Genomic DNA, 15,370 nt, shown 5'->3' with positions numbered 1-15,370 from the left:
AGAAGGAGAAGAAGGAGAAGAAGGAGAAGAAGGAGAAGAAGGAGAAGGAGAAGAACTAATCCAGCTTGAATAACTCAGAGGAGGGATAGACTTGGTGGAGGCAATAAATCGTGGGATTTTTTTTTTTTTTTGAAACGTTGAATTTTATTTGTCTGTATATGTTGGAAGAGACAGTTAAGATATGCATGTAGGGATCAAGAAACTAACCTTGTCTAAAAAAAATGAAGCCATGAATGACTTAACATTTCTCAGAATATATAGAATGAGAAGAGAAGATGGTCTAGTGAATATTTTTAGTAATACTAACATTTATACCATGATCAGGGAAGCTTGAGGAGAGGAAACATGAGATACAGGAGAAAAACCAGGGAAGTATGGCATTCTGGAAGTCAAGAGTAATAAGGAAACTCTCTATGAGACCTCGGTAAACAATCATTGGCTAATTTGTTTATTAATTCACATTCATTCATTAAGTTTCTATTTTGTGTAAACAGCAGTTGGGGAAAAACCCGTATCTGGTCTCTGATCTCAGGGAGTGTATAGTAATACGGACAAGTAAATATAAGTTGAAAAATTGTTCACATAAATATCTCTTTGTAAACTTTAATAAGTAGTAAAGAGTAAAATTATGGGCTAGATACAGTGGCTTATGCCTATAATCCCAGCATTTTGGGAGGCTGACAGGGACACATCACTTGAGGCCAGGAGTTCGAGACCAGCCTGGCCATTATGGCAAAATCCTATCTCTACTAAAAATACTAAAATTAGCTGGGCATGGTGGTGTGTGCCTGTGGTTCCAGCTACTCAGGGGAGTGAGGCACAAAAATCACTTTAATCCAGGAGGTAGAGGTTGCAGTAAAGCCAAGACTTCACTCCAGACTGGGTGACAGAACAAGACTCTTCTTAAAAGAAAAAAAAAATAAAGAGTAAAATTTTGAAGACCTGTAGAAGTACATACAGGTGAATGAACTTCTATTCCGTGAAGTTTGAGAACCCTGTCTTAAGAAGTGAACTCTAACCTAAGATTTAAAGAATGAGTAGGTGCCAACAGGGCTTGTAGGGCAGAGGACAGTCCTGGCAGATAATCCTGCAAGTGGACTTTGATCCTGCAAAGGACCGAACATGTGATGTCAGGGCCACTTTCCCGGAGTACCTGCACTTCTGAAACTTTGTTTTAACCCAGGAATGATCTCACCTTCTAGGTGTTTTCAAAAGCAAAATTTAACTATTACTTTTAGGCAACCAGCTATGCAGGGAATATAGACCTATATTGACAGGGATGTTGAAGTTTGGAACATTTCCATTTCAAGCTGAGAGGTCACTGTGGAAAATATGGACTCATTATTTATTAATTTATGAAATACTTTTTAATTCTCTTACATAGGTGAGACACTATGGGTATGAATGAATGCCACATTATTCCTTTAAAAATCACCTTTATTATTTTCGTTATGAGTTTTGGGAGCTAACATATATTGGCCCATTTTATGTGTTCAATTCAGTGATGTTTGGTAACTTACCAAGCTTTTACATTATTCTTTAATAAAATTTTTATACATTAATTCATTTTCCTTCCCTTGGATGACAAGAGATGATCTTCCAGGCTTAACAATGAAATGTTGCCCTTGTGAAATCTTTACTAGGGGCAACATTAGATATCTGGTTCTTTTCCCAAGTAATAAATAACACTTTTAAGCCTTCAATTTAAACCTAAAATGAAAAGGAAATCACAATTTTTAAACATAAAGGTCATATTTTAAATGTTCATTAAAAATCTTTTGCATACCGTTCCTCTTCCTCTTTTGTTTTCTTTTTTATTAAAAGACAAGCTTACTCTGGTATCAGTTTTCAAAATAAATCGCTGAGTCAGAAGCTGAGTTTATGTTGGTCTGTGGTGGTTGTTTAATCTCTCTGTTCATGGGTAAGAAAAATTACCACCTAAAATAAACAACTATTTAATGTCTCACAGTGGGTTGGTGCTCAAACTGGGATTTAAAATTAAGTCCTTAAACATAGCCCAGGCTTCCCTATAGTGACTGTGTCACCTGTCCCAGGAGGGAAAATATAGTTCGGGGAACTTTTTTGTTTGTTTCTTTTTGTTTTGTTTTGTTTTTGAGACGGAGTCTTGCACTGTCTCCAAGGCTGGAGTGCTGTGGCGTAATCTCGGCTCACTGCAAGCTCTGCCTCCCAGGTTCACATCATTCTCCTGCCTCAGCCTCCCAAGAAGCTGGGACTATAGGCGCCTGCCACCACGACTGGCTAGTGTTTTGTATTTTTTAGTAGAGACGGGGTTTCACCATGTTAGCCAGGATGGTCTTGATCTCCTGACCTCGTGATCCACCCACCTCGGCCTCCCAAAGTGCTGGGATTACAGGTGTGAGCCACCATGCCTGGCCTAGTTCAGGGAAACTTTTTGCCACAAATTCACAATGAAATACTGGATTAGTGATTTGCTGTTGGAATCTAAGTTTAATGAAGACTTCCAGTTGTGCAGAGTCCAAAATATAACTGCATATGTGCTTCCACTACTATTTTAAGGTAAAAAACATCTTAGGAAAAACATAGCAAAGCAGCATCACTGTGGCTTTATATCATCAAGCAGTTGTAGGGGAGAAAAGCAGTATCTTTTCCTCATCCGTGACTAGGTTCAAGGCTGAAACCCTTGTAGCAAAAGACAGGGTAATGAGAAAGGCATGCAAATTTAGTACAAGATTTATGTGACACAGGAGTCTTCAGAAATTAAGACCCAAAGAAGCAGGGAAAAAACTGTGTGTTTCAATGCTTACATTGAATGAAGGCTGGACAGTTGACATGGTTTGGCTGTGTCCCCACCCAAATCACATCTTGAACTGTAGCTCCCATAATCCCTGCGGTGTTATGGGAAGGACCTGGTGGGAAGTAATCGAATCACGGGGGTGGGTTTTTCCCATGCTGTTCTTCTCCTGATAGTAAATAAGTCTCATGAGATCTGATGGCTGTATGAAGAGCAGTTCCCCTGCACATGCTGTCTTGCCTGCTGCCATGTAAGATGTGCCTTTGCTCCTCCTCAACCTTCTGCCATGACTGTGAGGGCTCCCCAGCTATGTGGAACTGTGAGTCCATTAAAGCTCTTTTTCTTTATAAATTACCCAGTCTTGGGTATTTCTTCATAGCAGTATGAAAAATGGACTAGTACAACAGTCATGTGGAAGTATGATTGAATGAAAGAGGGCATGATCTAATGGTAATAAGCAAGGGGGATGTTAGCAAGGCCTGTTCAAATTATTCTCAGTGTCTCTGTGTCTTTATTTCTTTCCTTTTGGTGTAGAAAGTATCTCTCTAGAATGAAGACTTTCTGATCCTACTTTAAAGGAAGGTCAGAGAATTCTTTTATGGCCTGCTTCAGGGAAGAATGGTGAGAGAAAGTCAGAGAGACCTTCTTATTCAAGCTGTCTTCTCAAAGCCAAAGTGCTACATTTTGGGGTACATGTGCTGAATGCTGTCACAGTATCATTTGTTCTTTTTTAAATATGAAAAGGAACACAATTGTGAAGATGAAATAAGCATTTGTGTCTGTTTTTTAATGCACTTTTATTTATTTATTTTTAAGACAGGGTCTCTTTGTCTCCCAGACTGGAGTGTGGTGGCACCATCATAGCTTACTGTTACCTCAAACTCCTGGGCTCAAGCTATCCTCCCAACTCAGCCTCCCAAGTAGCTGAAGACAACAGGCACATTCCAACATACTCTGATAAGTTTTTGTATTTTTAATAGAGACAGTGTCTTACTATGTTGCCCAGGCTGGTCTGGAACTCCTGGACCCATACAGTCCTGCCGCCTCGGCCTCCCAAAGTGCTGGGATCACAGGTGTGTGCCATTGCACCTGGCCTATGTACGTTTTTTAAATAAAATTCTCTGCCTTTTGTTTCCAAAAGTGTAGATGATTATGCTATTCTGCCACATGTGTCATTGTAGCACACACCATATGTGGGAATAAAAATGTTAAGGGATTATTTCTTGAATAGAGGCTAAGCATTTGTGGATTCAGGTGGACTGATATACTCACAGACCTCTAATTCCTAGGGAAATGAAATTGTTTCTTTCGCTGGTTAGTTATCTCACCTACACTGTGCTTTATATAAATGTACACTTGTATACCAATATTTTAAGTATAACAAAATATTCACTTTTAATGAATAAGATGACTATAGCCCAGATCATCTTTTTCTTTGGCATTCAGGATGGGGTGTTTTATATGACAGACTTTCTTATGCTAACTCTAAGTGCGATCATCTAGTTCTTTTCTCCCAGGTAAGGCTTTTAATGTATTCAATATAAACATTCTCCATTACTTTTGATATTGTAATGCAATTAATACTTGATCATTTTTCTTTTTCAAAGGAGAAAACTTACAGCAGTATACTTTGAAAAAAGATTTTTCAATCACATTTGTGTGATTGGTTTTGTTCCAATCTGACCACTCTAGAAAATATAAATGTCTTTCACATAAAATACTGGCTTTGCCTGTGTCTCATATATTATTCCTTATCTGAAAGGTATAATAATTAGAAGGCCATTACTGTCCCCCATGAATTAAATTAGGGTCTTTTTATTTCCTTTTTCTTTCATTTGACTCTATTTATTACTTAACTAGTGTGACAAATGTGGCTTAAAATAAAAATTGTGTCATTATTAATGAAAAATGTGCTGGCCGCAGCAGTGGTGATAAAGAAAAATGTCATAGAGCATTCATTTTCCTCTTGATTTGGTGAAGTGGTCATTGGGAAAAAGTTGTAATAAACAGAATAGTGGAATGGTTAATGTTTTAGCAGAATGGGATTTTACTTTGATTTGCTGAAAAGATATACATTAATAAGCAATTGATTACAACTCACAAAACACAGTTGTCAGGCATCAAATTATATTTCTCCTACTAGTCCCTGTGAGCAAATCAAGATTTTAAACACAATACAGATAAATTGAAAGACACACTTTACAAAATTAATAATTACTGAGACTAAAATAGCACTTAGAAAATGACCAAAAAAGTAACAAGATCGTGAAAAGAACTATATATCTGTGTAACACTCTACAGATTTGGAGCAGCTTCAGTAGCTTCGTTAATCATAAACTTGACTAAAATGTTACATATTATGTTTTCAAAATGTTATCATATACTACTGAGTTAAAGGCAAAAAATATACTGTGATTCTTAACAAGATTTTATTAATTGTTTCACTAAAGTTATTGGTCATCTAGATGTATTGTTTTTAATAGTTGGAGGGACAAACCTGTGATGTAAGTGTGCCCCCATGTGGTTATAGATTGGTTTGTAAGAACGTCAGAAAGGCATTAATGGAAAGGGGGCTTCAATGGGTTATATTAATATTATCTTGTTAATATTTACTCCATCCCAAGCAGAGAGTTGTTTCTCTTTTTCTAAGATAGAGGATTCTCAGTTTCTTCCATAATTCTTACAAACATACTATTTTTAGTAGTCATACATTTTAACCAATGTGTCTACTTCTAATTCTGAAGTGTATAACATAGTAAAGACACATAAATCAACACAAAAGATGTATTTTTCTTCATGTCTAAAGTATTTGGTTAAGTCAAGCCTAAGTCATTCTCTGCAAGTGTTTAAAAATACATTTTGTAATTAAATAGGATGATATATCTGGTAGGAAATTTGTATTAGGACAGGCCTATGGCCCGAGAAAATAGTTTGCCCATTTATGTGATATTTTAATAAGACTATTATTAAGTCTATTATTAAGAGTATATTTGTTCATAATTTTTTTAACCAACAGGATATTGGATATTCATAATCAATGTTGGCGATTCCACAGAATTTGAAACCCCTTTTCTGTACAGCATCTTTGTGAAGTTGATTACTTCCATAACGTGTGTGTGTGTATGTGTGTGTGTGTGTGTATTTTTTTTGAGACAGAGTCGCACTCGGTCACCCAGGCTTGAGTGCAGTGGCACAATCTTGGCTTACCTCCACCTCCACCTCCAGGGTTCAAGCGATTTTCCTGCCTCGGCCTCCCAACTAGCTGGAATTACAGATATGCGTCACCATGACCGACTAATTTTTTTGTATTTTTAGTAGAGACGGTGTTTTGCTATATTGGCCAGGCTGGTCTGGAACTCCTGATCTCAGGTTATCTGCCCACCTCAGCCCCCCAAAGTACTGGGATTGCACGCGTGAGCCACCACTCCCAGCCACTTCCATATTTTGACACAAAAGTAAATCTTTATTTAACTCTCTAGTCACTAGTCCAGGATGCAAAGCCTAACCTATTGGCCAGTTGATGCTTCTTCTGGAAAATCACTGTGAGGGTTGGTTGGTAATGACACCATTGCATACAAGCCCACATCTTGTTTCTGAGGTAGTGCAGTGTGTTGGCATTATAATCATGTTTGAGCGAGTTTGAGTGGCATTCATTTTGTTTGTTTGTTTCAGCATGTGACTGAGCTGCAACCACAAAAAGCAAGGGCACTGACTGCGCAGACAGAAGCCTGAGCTTCAGCTTGAAATTCATGTTTTCCTTTTAACCAACATTACTATTCTCAGTGGAAGTTTCTTCAGGGTAGAAGCAAACTTGTCCTTATTTTATTTTGTTATATTTAAAAACTAGCCCCAAATGCTGTGTTTCTATTCTAACTTCTTATATTAAACTTTTGAAAGTGAAAACTGAAATAATTAAATTTGAAAGGTTGCAATCATTAAAGAATCAATACAAACATCTGTTTAATTTTTTTCTTTACTAAAAATTTTCTTTTATTAATTAGAATTCATTGTTTGGCATGGCAATATTTGCAATGATGAAGACAACTTCTTTAAGTTAAATCATAATATTGGGAGGAATTTAACAGTTTTCTTTTTAAAAATAATAAGTCAAGATAAGTTCCATTTTCATTTTGGTCATTTTACATACTGTTTAGTGTTTTCAGAGAACAATATTTCAGAAATAAATATTTATGCCTGTCACTTTGTGCACAGGGCAAAATGAGTTATGTACTTTGTTTGTTTGAGATGGAGTCTCGCTTTGTCACCAGGCTGGAGTGCAGTTGCATAATCTCTGCTCACTGCAAGCTCCACCTTCCGGGTTCAAGTGATTCTTCTGCCTCAGCCTCCCAAGCAGCTGGGACTACGGGCATGCACCACCACACCCAGCTAATTTTTGTATTTTTAGTAGATACGTGGTGGTTCACACCTGTAATCCCAGCACTTTGGGAGGCTGAGGTGGACAGATCACGAGGTCAAGAGTTATGTACTTTTGAAAGGCAAATTGAACCATCTGACCCCACCCTTTACACCTACATTGTCTTAAAAATGAATCCTAAACTTAAGTCAGTAACATTTCGAATGATATATTTTCCTTCATGGAAGAGTCTCTTCACACTTACGGAAGAGAACAGGTTGAAGTAGAGTGGGAAGGGAGGAAAGACAACGCAATGAATCAAATATAGTAATATTTATTTAAAATCTCATAGTATTGAATGTCTCCAACAAACTGTTGGATGGTTGTCATACAGATGGTGATTCTCGGCTAGAAAACTTTATGGAATGCCTGAACTAAATGATTGCTCATGCTTTTTTTCATGTGTGCTTGATATCTTGGAATTTCAAAATAATTTTTTAATATAATTTTAAAAATTTGACTGTATTTGTTGATAATTGCTTTGTTTTGGGGAAAAAAGCCACAGGCACTTTAGTGAAGATTATTCAATGAGTTATGATTATCTTTATGTGTTTAGAAGGAAAACATGTCATAGAAAAATGAAGTAGCAACACTGAGAAACAGAATTGTCTAAATCCACCTAAACCACAGATTGGCAAATTGTTTAACTTATGTTCCCTGCAACTCACCTAGCTTATAAGAATTTAATTAAATATTTTAAAAGAGTCATTATAAATCTAATAAGCTGACCTAGTATTCTGACTATATATTATTTTCCAGAAGTATAGAAGGATAAATGATAGTGAGACATACTTTTTTTTTTTTTTCTTTTGAGATGGAGTCTCACTCTGTTGCCCATGCTGGAGTGCAGTGGCGTGATTTCAGCTCACCGCAACCTCCGCCTCCCGGGTTCAAGTAATTGTCCTACATCAGCCTCCCTAGTAGCTGGGACTACAGGCGCACGCCAACACACCCAGCTAATTTTTGTATTTTTAGTAGAGACGGAGTTTCACCATATTGGCCAGGATGATCTTGATCTCTTGACCTTGTGATCCACCAACCTTGGCCTCCCAAAGTGCTGGGATTACAGACGTTAGCCACCGCACCTGGCCAAGACATGTTTTAAAAGTATGTTTTGCAGGGCCAGGAACAGTGGCTCAAGCCTGTAATCCCAGCACTTTGGAAGGCCGAGGTGGGTAGATCATTTGAAGTTAGGAGTTTGAGACCAGCCTAACCAACATAGTGAAACCTTGTCTCTACTAAAAATACAAAAACTAGCCGGGCAGTAGTGGCATGTACCTATAATCCCAGCTACTCAGGAGGCTGAGGCGAGAGAATCCTTTGAGCCTGGGAGGCAGACGTCTCAGTGAGCTGAGATTGGGCCACTGCTCTCCAGTCTGAGAGAGAGAGAGTGAGAACCTGTCTCAAAAAAAAAAAAAAAAAAAAAAGAATGTTTGCAAATGGTAGGCAATTTATAAAAAGAAAAAAATCACCTGTAATCTTCATAAATAATATGATTTACTTTCTAAAGCACCAACTTGGTTTTTTAAAAAGTAGACTTTGACCATTAGGATAAAATATGATAGTTAGAATGGACCATACAGTACCAGTGGAGGAGATCAACATTTATCTTCTAAAAATCTGCTTGTTCTTCCTTCCCACTTCTTATTCACAAAACACAAAACATATGAGTGCTAAAACATTAAATTATTTTTCTCTCTTGAAGTCCAGAGTTATCATCCCAAAGCCCATGTGGTCATCAGTTGTAATAATGTTCCATGCCAATCTGGAATAAAATGTGGGGAACTGGCGTTCCATTAAAAACTGTTATTCACTTATAAAGCCTTACATTGTGTATTTGACCATACACTTCCCCCTCTATTCAACCAGGCTAGTGCAAAAAACACAAATTATTGAAATTTTCAACTCTAAGAGTAAATTTAGCATTAATGATTTTTTTAAAGAAACTAATGTAGGAGATAAAATTGAATATATTTATTTTGCAAATGTAATTTCCTATTAACAAAGAAGTGTATACAGAACATTTCACTTGCAGCTGCCTAACAGAGGGTAATTGACTAATAAATGTCTCATGCCCTTTTACAATAGTCTTTCCAGGCCAAGAACCGTGGCTCAAGCCTGTAATTCCAGGGCTTTGGGAGGCCAAGAAGAGAGGATCACCCGAGGCCAGGAGTTCAAGCCAGGCTGGGCAACATAGTGAGACACTGTTACTCCAAAAAAAAACTCACAAAAAAACAAAAACTTAGCTGGGCATGGTGGCATGCACCTGTAGATCTAGTTACTCAGGAGGTTGTGGTGAGAGGATCGCTTGAGCCGAGGAGTTAGAAGCCATAGTGAGCTATGATTGTGGCACTGTACTCCAGTCTGGGCAACATAAGGAGACCCTGTATCTTTAAAAAAAAAATCTCTACAGTACTGGCATGGTTACATTATCAACAAAAATGAATGCCTCTCAAGATCTGGCCAATGGAAATAATATTATTCCATATTTCTTCATTATTCTATGAGTAAAAATAGTCCACATGTAGAAGTTTATTTCCAAGAAAATTCAGTGTCATTGATATGTACTCTTACAGTTACCAAAATATATCAGTTTTTAGATATAAGGACAACGAAGGCCCTCCCATTCCCCATGTTCCAAAGAAATTTAAACTTATCCAGATACAGATGATAATACATAAACCTTTTTGTAGGAAAACTTTTTGCTTTAAAATGCTAGTTATATGTCTAAATAAGTTAATGTCTATTCAAACTAAACACATCACACAGCACCTTTTCTTTTATATTTTGAAAAGCATACATGAGCAAGAGTGGAAGAGAAAATGGTTGATTAGAAAAGCCCACAGTCTTTTAGATTCTCTTTGATTATTATATCTGTAACTGCATCAAACACAAACTTGACATTTTGGGTATCAGTAGCACAGGTCATGTGGGAATAAATTTCCTTATCTTCTTTTTTTAAATTCAGGTCTAGAAACTGGTTCTTGATGTAGTTTCCTGCATCTTCAAATGTATTTGGACCTTGTTAAACAAAATATTTAAAGAGGTAAAGATTAATCGTATCTTACAAAGAATAGGCTATAAATAATATCAGTAAGTTTTAGGATTTTACTTTGATATACTAAGTATTGCAAAATCATAAAGGCAAGGTTCAATTATCAGGGTGCTGGGAACTATGCTCACCCCATTGGGAGCTCCCGGTGGCTAAAAGTAAACTTTGTATCAAAAAAGCTCACAATACAGAAGAAATCCCAAAATATTTTTAAAACAAAGTGAGTGATACAAACTTACATATACATCAAATACTGTGTGTGTGTTTGTGGGCATGCGTGTGGGTGTTTTTATACACACTAAAAGAGAAAACGAATGGAAAAGGTAGATGACTAGGGTACAGAAGGAGATGAGGAGATGGTATTTGAGCTGGACTTTGAGAGGTACCTACAACAGAGAAGAGAAAAGTAAGTGCAAGCAAAAAAGTGAAAGTGAGAATTGTACCGCTAGACTTGAGGGTAGGGTCAGGAAACAGATTGAGCTTTGAAGAATCTACTTTGATAGAAATGAAAGATTTTTGTAGAGGAATTGTGGGAAATTAAGTAGAATAGGTGTTATGGGCTACATTATAGACTATGTTACTAACAAAACAGGAGTTAGGATGAGATATAAAAGGCTATAGAGAGGTACTCTTGACTGATGTGTTATATAGCAGTAGTACGATGAAGGCTCTGCTTGAGAAACTTTAGTCCAATAGCAGGATGTACAATGAATCAGTCGAGAAAAGGCAGACATAAAACAAGTAGGCTAAAAAATACAGGACAACTAAAAATGACCTGTTGATAGGCTTTATAACAGAATGTGCTTTATGGGGACTTGACACAGGATAGAGCAGTAGCATAAAAACTTTCTGAAGAAGTAAGTCTTTGTTTCCTACTTTATTGTAACTAGAAGCAAAATTCCATGAGGGACAAACTTTAAAGCCGTATAACATGGCTAAAATCCAAAACACTGGCAATACCAAATGCTGGTAAGTGCATGGAGTTATAGAAGTTAATTGCTTGTGGAAATGCAAAATAGTGCAGTCATTTTGAAAGGCAATTTGGCAGTTTCTTACAAAGCTAAACATAGTCTTACCATGCAATCCAGCAATCACACTTTTAGGCATTTACCTAGAAACTTATGTCTACACAGAAGCCTGCACATGGATGTTTATAGCATCTTTTCCCATAATTGCCAAAAATTGGGAGGAACCAAGATGTCCTTCTGTAGCTGAAAGGATAAACTGTGGTTCATTTAAGGAACAGAATATTAATTTAGAAATAAAAAAATTAGCTATCAATCCATAAAAAGATATGGAGGAAACTTAAATGCATATTGCTAAGTGAAAAAAGACAGTAAGAAAATGCTACATGTTATATGATTCCAGTTATATTACACTCTGGAAAAGGCAAAAGGATAGAAACAATAAAAAGATCAGTGATTGCCAGGAGTGTGAGGAGGGAGGAGGCATGAATGGGGGAACACAGGGAATTTTTAAGGCAGTGAAGCTGTTCTGTATAATACTGTAATGCTGGATACATGACCTGCATTTGGCAAAACACATAGAACTGTGTAACAAAAAGAGTGAACCCTAATCAAATGATGGACTTGGTCGGGCACGGTGGCTCACGCCTGTAATCCTAACACTTTGGGAGGGTGAGTGGATCATCTGAGGTCAGGAGTTCAAGACCAGCCTGGTCAACATGGTGAAATCCCGTCTCTACTAAAAATACAAAAATTAGCCAGCCTGATGGTGGGTGCCTGTAGTCTCAGCTAGTTGGGAGGCTGAGGCAGAAGAATAGCTTGAGCCCAGGAGGCAGATGTAGCAGGGAGCTGAGATCGCGCCACTGTACTCCAACCTGGGCGACAGAGTAAGACTCTGTCTCAAGAAAAAAAAAAAATAAGTGGACTTTAGTTAATAATGTAAAATGTGTTAATATCAATTCATCAATATAATTCATCAATTTTAACAAATGGTACCACACCAAAGCAGTTCTCTAAATAGAGAAACTGTAGGAGGGGATGAGAAAGAAAGTACGTGGGAACTCTTCATACTTTCTGTTGAAACATTTCATTTCTCTATAAACTAGAAACTGCTCTAAGAAATAAATCCTAGTATATTATATAATATAAAACCTTTAATTATGAGTTTATATTTAATTAGTAATATTCAATGTATTTGAATATTATTTGTAATATGAAAAATATATTTAATCACATGATAAATGTATGATATATTATAAATATTTATAATTATAGAAAAAAGATATAAGCCCTAATTGTAGATTGACCAATATAAGTATTTGTTTTGACAGAATGCCATGCTCCTAGTAACATCTGGGCAGCCTTACATACCTAAGTGGTAAAACTGGATTTGTATTTTGTTTAAATCATAAAAATGGCTAGATGCAATGGCTCACACCTGTAATCCCAGCACTTTGGTAGGCCAAGGTGGACAGATCACTTGAGGTCAAGAGTTCGAGACCAGCCTTGGCAAACGTGGTGAAACCCCATCACTACTGAAAATACGAAAATTAACTGGGTGTGGTGGCGTGCACCAGTGGTCCCAGCTACTCGGGAGGCTGAAGTAGGAGAATCGTTTGAACCCAGGAGACAAAGGCTACAGCCTAAGTGACAGAGCGAGACTCCATCTCAAAAAAGTAAATTTTTTAATGTAATTTTATTACCAATGGAACATCCAACTATTTACAAAAAAAGAAAAAAACTCTTTCTGAAGGAGAAACAGCCGTTCTGTGGGATTTCACATTTACAATCGCTGACTAACAGGATTAGCACTAAAATTCCAGGATCCAAGAAAACCAGAAAAAAAATGAAGATGTCATTATTCATTCTCAAATTCATTCATGCTATATCTCTAGAAACAACTCAGATATTGAAGGGCCTCTGAGATTTACTATAGCATTACAAGGTTTCAGTAGGAAATACATCAAAAATGTCAATTTGGAATAAGATTTGCATTCCTGTTATAATTTTGAAGACAATTCAGGTTCCAATGTCATTTGATACATTCTATAGAGTAGCAACCCCGGTCCATCTAACCCCTTCCAGTTTATTTTATTAGAGTTTTGCTTTAATGTAGACAATGTAGAGAGGGTTCTTCTTTATTGTAAGTTTTTTTTTTTCTCCCAGTTTGGATCATAAAGATGACTCAAAGATGATCATAAGCTTCATCCTCATAAGTATTAAATGCCAAGATCCAGATAGGAAATATATGTTTATACAAAAATGTATTACTATGAAACTAAAAGAAAAGAATCTTACCGGTATATTCTGGAAAGCAGATACTAAGATGCACCTTGGTTACCTTTTCTTGAAAGATATCTTTTTTGTTGAGGAACAGGACAATGGAGGTTGTTGAAAAATACTTGTGATTACAGATACTGTTGAACAGGTGAAGACTTTCATGCATTCTATTCTGTTAGGTATCAGAAATGAGAATGAGTAGGATTATTATTTGCAAAATGTGAATGTTGAGCATCGTGAACAAGGATCTAGAACTAACATAAATCTTTGGCAAACCTTCAGGAGTTGGGCAATGTGGTAGTACTACTGAAAAGCACAAAGATTACTTTTAACCCTGGCTTTGTTGTTTTTCTTTTAGACTTACCACTTCTTCATCTTCCACGAGGACCATGTCATAGGCACTAAGTGCAGCACAAAATATAATGCATGTAACTCCTTCAAAGCAGTGAATCCACTTCTTTCTCTCAGATCTCTGTCCACCTACATCAAACATCCTTTAAGAAAACATCAAATGAATAATAAATCTTACAAATATCCTCCAAAATGTGCATTGAGGTTATTTAGAGGTATAAATGGGTGATCCCATACATTCAAAAGGTATTCGTTTGACTTTTATTGATTAAAAAATAAAATGTATTTGGTCAAATGGCTGCTCAAGGACCACAGAGAAAAAACAGTTTTTAAAAATGTCTCCGTGCAAACTAGAGTAAAATGATTTACACACTGACTTTGAGAAACTGTGAAATTTAAAAGAGTTTCGAGTTTTAGTAAAACATTCATTAGCCATAGAATATTTTGATCAAAGTTTAGACATATTCTCTTGAATGAAAAGAAACTGCAAGAAGATTGGAAGTTACTGTAGTTTTGATGCTATGATTCTTGCCTATTTTCTTACATCTTTCTACATTCACTTGTTTACTCAGACAATTATTCTTTGCATTCTATGTACTAGACACTGTGCTAGGTCTGCTAGCACAAAGATGAAAAGATATGGTCTGTATCTTCCAAGAACGTTCTGTCTTGTAGAGAAAAAAAATAAGTTACTATAATATTATGTAAAAATATTCTAATGTACAAGGTAAAATGTGAGCATATAGGAAGACTTAAGTTAGCCTGAGGGATTGTGACTCTTAGAGGTGTTTGAAAACTCAGCCCTTCCTCTACTTATGTATTTTGGTGAGAGATCATTGTGGACAGAGGACTCAATTTTAAAAACTAGGAGCTAGGCAGCAAAAAGTTAGGTTTATATCAAAGGAACTGTTTAATGTTTGCTACCTCAGGGCTTTCGCACACAGTCTCTTTTCTTTTCCTGTGACAAAGATTTCTTTCTTCCTTCCATGCCTGCTTTTTTTCTCAACTATGAAGTCTTAGCATCAATATCTCCTCCACAAAGAAGCCTCCTGGAGTGTCCATGTAAATTGCACCTCTCTCAATCCTCTATTTACCTTCTATAGCATCACTTTCTTTCCTTTATGGTAATCATCAATATCTATCATCTCCATAGTAGAATAACAGCCTCATGAGGTCAGGAATATTATCTGTATTAGTAACTGCTGTATGCCTAGTTCCTGGCACCATGCCCAACACATAACAGGCACGCAAAAAATATTTGCTAAATAAATGAATAGATTCCATGTTAACTGAATAGACAGGCAGGAAACACAGCAAACGTGCTATGTTCTCTCATGCCTTGATAACTTACACATGTTTTTTATAAATATGTATAAGTTACCAAGGCATGATAGAACATAGCATGCTTGGGGTAAGCAAGTTATTTATAGTTTTGGAAACATAAAGAATAAAGTAAAAACACCGAGCTATATGGTCTAATAATTATCCATTTATCCACTTATTCATTGTTTATTCAACAAATAATTACTAAGCAC

At 36.6% G+C, this 15,370-nt stretch overlaps 1 protein-coding gene across 1 annotated transcript in view; it reads right to left on the bottom strand.

The window, feature by feature from the left end:
* Nucleotides 1–9,981: 9,981 nt before the first annotated feature.
* The window catches only part of GNAT3 (G protein subunit alpha transducin 3), a 56,428-nt gene continuing 51,039 nt past the window's right edge, over nt 9,982–15,370 (bottom strand). Inside the window, exons 6-8 of the mRNA XM_023226715.3 lie at nt 13,849–13,978; nt 13,503–13,656; nt 9,982–10,208 (exon numbers count right to left, since the gene is read on the bottom strand). Coding sequence (XP_023082483.1) covers nt 10,018–10,208; nt 13,503–13,656; nt 13,849–13,978 — 475 coding nt within the window. The 3' untranslated portion in view covers nt 9,982–10,017. The remainder of the gene's footprint in view (nt 10,209–13,502; nt 13,657–13,848; nt 13,979–15,370) is intronic.

Source organism: Piliocolobus tephrosceles, chromosome 8 (genome assembly GCF_002776525.5).
Source record: "Piliocolobus tephrosceles isolate RC106 chromosome 8, ASM277652v3, whole genome shotgun sequence".
Classification (NCBI taxonomy): domain Eukaryota; kingdom Metazoa; phylum Chordata; class Mammalia; order Primates; family Cercopithecidae; genus Piliocolobus; species Piliocolobus tephrosceles.
This window is presented reverse-complemented; position numbering and strand designations above follow the sequence as displayed.